Genomic DNA, 6,000 nt, shown 5'->3' on the forward strand with positions numbered 1-6,000 from the left:
TAAAAGCATATTAAATCAGATTTGTGAATAAGTTCAGAAACCTTACTAGCCTACAAAAGGCTTTTACTCTGCCTACCTATATACAGGTAGCCATTTTTGCCACCTCAACAGTCTGAAATATTCACTTGTTTCCGATTTGTAAGATGCCCCATACCTACTGGATCAAAGGTGATTCTTCCTTGTCACAGGCAAGTGGATCCAAAATTCTATTTACAGATAGGTAGCTGTGTTGGTCTGCCATAGTCAAAATAAAAAAATTCCTTCCAGTAGCACCTTAAAGACCAACTAAGTTAGTTCTTGGTATGAGCTTTCGTGTGCATGCACACTTCCTCAGATACCAAAATTCTATGAGTTTGAATTTTTTTGCACCACCTGTTTAGATGTAGCATCAAATACAAGTAGGCTTACCTTTCTTCTTTAGGGTCCATCAGTCAGCAAGAACAGGCCATTACCAAATCATTCCTCTTTGAGATAGGAACTGTTAAGACGAAAGTGAAACACAAGTTTAGCAGCTGAAGTACATGTGGAAAAGCATCTGGCCCGCCGGTTGGTTTAATCTGGACTCTGTGGCAGTTTATTTCCTGGGGTAAAAATCCTAAAAAACGCCTAACTTAACCCCCCAAAAAAAAGCTCAACAACTTTGGGGTAAAATAATAAAAAAGCTCAACAACTTCAATCCTAAATAAAAGTTTAATAACCTTGGTTGGCCCTTTGGTCGGCCCTCACGGCCCTTCACTTCATCAGATCTGGCCCTCTTTGAAAAAAGTTTGGACACCACTGTCCTACAGGGTGCAAGAAAGTGCAAAAAAAAAAGGCATCTCAGCTTTGAACATCTACAGAAGACTGGAATGCGTAAAAGTTTCTATGCTATGCCATAAAAAAAAATTAGAAACAAAAGCTCAACAGAATTACTCTGCCCACAGATTTCATGAAAGGCCTTTTCACTGCAAGTTTTTTAAAAGAACGCTCCTTCAAAACAGACCTTTTCAGCTAGCACCACTCTTATGACCAGCTGTTAAAGTGTCCAATTAGGACAGTCAAAGCCCTCAGGAGAAAGTTGTGATTATTCAACACTTTCTTTCCTTATTGAAAGCAAGTTTTTAACATACGTTTTCAGTTTCAAGAGATCTCTTATATACACAGTTGCAGAACAACAACCATGGCTGCTTCTCACACTTCCATATACAAGACTATACTTACAAAGCTGGAACTGTGTGTGTATTGTACGAACCCCCACCCCAGCTCCTTGCCATGATACAAGTAAGAAAACCATACAAGTGTTACCTCTTCCCTCATGATACACATATCCTGCTGCTGGGCAGCCATAAATACATGCCATGGCAAGAAGCAACAGAATTTCCCTATAATTCAGCATCTCCGTTTCCTTACTTGTGAAAACACTAACATTTAGAAAAATCTGATATGAGAAACAATTCTACTGGATGATTAAAAACAAAAAAATCTATTTACTAATGATATCACATTGCCTTGCATATATAATTTAGCTGCTTAAGTATATATTACCCAAAACGAAGACTCTTGTAGCACCATAAAGACTAACAAATTTAGTATGGCATAAAGCAGGCATGGCCAAACTCGGCCTTCCAGCTGTTTGGGGACTACAACTCCCATCATCCCTAGCTAACAGGACCAGTGGTCAGGGATGATGGGAATTGTAGTCCCAAAACAGCTGGCGGGCCAAGTTTGGCCATGCCTGGCATAAAGCTTTTGTAGATTACAGTCTACTTTATCAGATGCTTGGATTTAAATCCTAAATATTGCTGCTCTGTGTCACTGTGGTGTTTGCACAGTGAGGTCAGCCCAGCCTCTTCCCAGTACTTCTATATTCTGCTGCCTCTGGCAAGATGCACACTAGTGACCATCATTACATCTGTGAAGCTGTATTTTAAACCCGATTTTAGTTTTGTTTTGTAAGAGAATGTCTGGTTATTTTCTTTCATGCTGGCTTACTGCTTTGATGATAAACGAAGTAATGCACACAGAACCATCACCTGAACATTGAAATTGTGTCAGATTCCCCTAAGGCCTTTTAAAAACTTCCAGTACCACATTATAAAAAGAATAAAGACAATAAGCAGGAACCAAGTGGTATACCTAATAAGTGCACAGTGCACCAGTTCAATTACTTGTGACTCTCAGGAAAAACCAAAGGGTTCTCATAGCAGCTTTACTCCACTCCTCATAGCTCTCATACGTTCTTAATCTAGTTCAAGTGCCTGCACTTGCTTCACTTCCTCCCAAGTAGCTAGCTCTGGGCTTCCAATTTCACACACCACTCTTGGGGAAGTTGTGGGAGAATCCAGAAGGAGGCTGCAGAATCATCCAATATTTCCACTTCCTCAAACGGGGTGCCACTCAAGGCTGCTAGCACAAGTTTTGTTGGCTCCAGGGGTTCCCACTTGTGTTCATGGCCACCACAAGATCTTGTTCCTCTCCCACAGAAGAGATTTCCTTGGGATGAATGCCCAGTTGGACCCCTGAAGTACACATTTTAGAAGTTTAGCCCCACTGAACCCATGGATGTATGGAACATACTTCTGAGTAAATTTGATTGATGTTGCATTGACATTGGAGAATGCAAAACCCATGGCAAATGAGAGTAGGAAGACTGAAAACTTAACAGCATTCAGGATTAAAGGAACAATTAATGCAGATTTTAAAAAAAGTTATAGGAAGAAAATGTAACCAAACATTACACCAATTAGAGCAAGACATGTAAACTACTGGAAGATCTTCAAATGTTGCAGTTGTGTAACACTATTCCAGAATTAAAGATGCAAGACTTCACCATTTCCTCGCCACTTCCCTATACAATTTTTTAAAATGCTGTGCAAGGAAATTGCCTCCCATCCCTGTCTTCAGACCGAAATAAACACTAAGCAAAAACTGCTGACTGGTCATTTAACCATGTCTTTATTCCCATGAACATCTCATTCAGCAATATAAAAGAAAACAGGATACAACATGAAGGTGCCACTAGCCTCCCTTAAATAAAAAAGGTGTCACATCTTTCATTATGGGAGCCAATCTTGAAAATCAGAACTCTTATTCTTAAGGCAATTTGATGGCAATTGCAGACAATTTAAGAAGCTTGTAAACACTTCCAATCCCAGTTTTCATTCCCTTGAAGGTAAGATTGGATATACTTAATGTTTAGTTTTAATGGCTCCCAGGTCTGTATGGCATTCATTCCCAAAACAATATGGCTGCCCTTGAAGAGAATGGCATCAGTCAAGACATCAGACCAGCATATGCTTCCATGGGGAGTGGGAAGGAATCACAGTTTCTCCAGTAGCTGCAGTTGCAGAAAAATGCTTCTTTCCCAGCAGACAGGACTATTACACCCACGGTGCTGCAGGAATGCCTGTGGAACAGTGTATTGTTCTTACTGTATGTGAGGCAGGACTGAAGCAACTTTCGAACGTAATACTGTGAGATCTGCATCAAAATGTTGCAGCATAGTAGGCTCCTGTTCAGGGTTCCATGCATTCTTCAGGGATGCTCCATTCCATTTTAAAATAATTGCAAATCTTTGTCCCTGTCCTTCAAAATACAATTGTCCCTTGGGGGCCTCTTCAGTCATCTGCTCGGTGCTGGCTTCCACATCTTTGCAAAAATATATTTGAAGGAGGGGGGAGACTATCCCTCAGCAGCAAAGCTGGCCTTGTTCCATTTAATAAAGCAGGAACAGAGATATCACTAGCCACGACTACGCAGAGCAAAGCAGTAGCAGCGGCAACTGCAAACAATCTCCCCCTGGAAAAGCAAGCTCTGTTTGGAAAGGCCCTAAGCCACAGCTGGTAAGAGGGACCAATGCCATCACACATTGATACCTTGCCAGATAGTTGTTTTTCCATACAAACACACACACAAAAAGACCTGCGCAAGGCACAGAATGAAACATTATCCAGCCCTTCTAAGAGGCAGGCAAAAGCTGTATTCGGAGTGGCGGAGGGGAAAAGGACCGAACTCCAAAACTCAACAGGTTCACACTTGATGCTAGTTTTAAGTCTCTTCACGTTTATGGAGGAAGGAAGGGAGTGGAAACAACATCCCCTTCCCTTCACGACAGGAAAGGCCACAGTGCTTACGAGGTGAGGGACTACATATATAAGCATATATATATATATATTTGTGTTAACGAAAACAGATAGATGGAGGTGCCTTGCCCCCCCTACAGAAAAAAGAAAATAAATTTCGTGCTGGTTTATTAAATGACAGGCAGCCCACAGCAACGATGCCAATGAGAGCAATGACGACAGGCAGGTGAGGCTGGTTCCAAACGTGAGGCGGGCGACGTCCGTTTTCTCTCATACCTCTCCCCCCCCGCGCGCGCGCTAAGCACGTGACTTAAGTTTCACTCACCCCTCGCGCGCTGAGGGGTGGGGTAGAGGAGGAGGGGGGAAAGGGGGCTAAAGCGGCGGTTGGGAGTTGGCGCGCGCGAGCCGCTCGGAACCCGGCGTCGTCGTCGTCGTCATCCTCCTCCCTTACTAACCACCCCTCTCCCTCTCCCCCCCTCCCGTGCGTGCGTGTGTGGCGTTCCCCCCCCCCCCCGCTTCTCACCTGCAACCGCGCGCCTTACGCTGTAAGCCGCCGAGCTCCCCGCCGGCTTCTAGGGACGCTCAAACCAGCTGATTCACGTAAAGAGCGGGCGGGTGTGAGGGGCGGGCCCTGGCGGGCCCTGGGGGCGGGGCCAGCCTTTCGGCCTCTGCTGAGGGAAGATTAGGGAAAGAGGCTGGGAAAGCGAAGGCGGGGGCGGTAGGCCGGGCGGAGAGCGCTCGTGAGGACGGGGCCCCGAGTGGGACAAACTAGTGCGAGGGGCGCTAAGAAAGTCAACTTCGGCCAACCTGGGTTTTTCCTCACGCGCGGCGAGGCACCGTCCTTTCACACACACACACCCCCACACCCCACACACAGAGAGATATTTTATGCGCACATGTGAGGTGAATGCTTTAGCTGAGATTCCTGCACTGCAGGGGGTTGAGATAGATGACCCTTGGGCGTAGCTGTCAACTTTTCCCTTTTCTTGCGAGGAATCCTATTCGGAATAAGGGAATTTCCCTTAAAAAAAAGGAAAACGTTGACAGCTATGCCCTTGGAGTCCCTCCCAACTCGACCATTCTATTATCCAGTGCCAGATTTATGTAAAAGCTTAACAAGGTATAGTTTAGGGGCCCCCAAAAAATTAAAGGGGGAAAAACAACTGGATGTACATTTCCAAAATATAAGATATAAAACAAATAAAATAAAACATATACAGCAACAGTGTTTTGTGTTGTGTAGGCTCCAATCATGGAATGCCTGCTAGCTTGCTCCCTAAAATACCCCTCATTTCTATATATATATAGGGTGCCTACACTGCATGGACTGGTTGCATGGCAACATGTGCAAATGGCTTTAGATACCTATTAGGTCCATAAATTACCATATAGCATATATTCAACACAAAAAACCAGTGGCAATTTGTTGTTGACAAAGGACAGCTGGACATATAAAAGGCCCAATTACCTTCAGTAGCTTAGGGCCTCATCAAACCTAAATCCGGCCCTGCTATTATAATCTCTGTGGTACGGAGGAGAGCGTTGACTGCAGCGCCCTAAGCGTCCCCTCAGATACCTGTCAAGGTGTATCGTTCTGCCTTTTTTCTTTTTTTTAATAAGATATTTATTAAAATTTCCAATTTTTTACAAACAAAAAGAACAAACAAACATAAAAATATTAAAAACACATAAGTTTCACAACTTATTTTCTTGTGACTTATTTCCCCAACCTCCTCATACCTCCCCTTCTTGTATACCCAGTTTAAATTGTTTATACAGCAAATCCTTATCTCAACATCTTAAATTATTGTAGCTTTAAATTCTTGCTTACAAAAAGAAAGTCATTTTATCATAGTTACAGCTTGAAACCACTTAATTTCAATCCAGCATCATTCAACATTCCGTAATTTTACAATATTTTTGTAGATAGTCCTTAATT

General features: G+C 43.2%; 1 protein-coding gene across 4 annotated transcripts in view; it reads right to left on the reverse strand.

Annotated features, from left to right (window-relative positions):
• ALS2 (alsin Rho guanine nucleotide exchange factor ALS2) overlaps nt 1-4,685 on the reverse strand; it is a 61,160-nt gene extending 56,475 nt beyond the window's left edge. For 2 of the 4 annotated variants that reach the window (XM_081192979.1, XM_081192982.1), the window contains exons 1-2: nt 4,585-4,685; nt 409-478 (exon numbers count right to left, since the gene is read on the reverse strand). In XM_081192979.1, the coding sequence (XP_081049105.1) occupies nt 409-428 (20 nt within the window). In that variant the 5' untranslated portion in view covers nt 429-478; nt 4,585-4,685. Of the gene's footprint in view, nt 1-408; nt 479-2,294; nt 2,510-4,386; nt 4,476-4,584 lie in introns of those variants that run through there. The other 2 variants (XM_081192980.1, XM_081192981.1) reach the window with 2 other exon arrangements.
• Nucleotides 4,686-6,000: the final 1,315 nt, after the last annotated feature.

This window comes from Podarcis bocagei, assembly GCF_964188305.1.
Source record: "Podarcis bocagei genome assembly, chromosome: 1".
In the NCBI taxonomy this organism is placed as follows: Eukaryota; Metazoa; Chordata; class Lepidosauria; order Squamata; family Lacertidae; genus Podarcis; species Podarcis bocagei.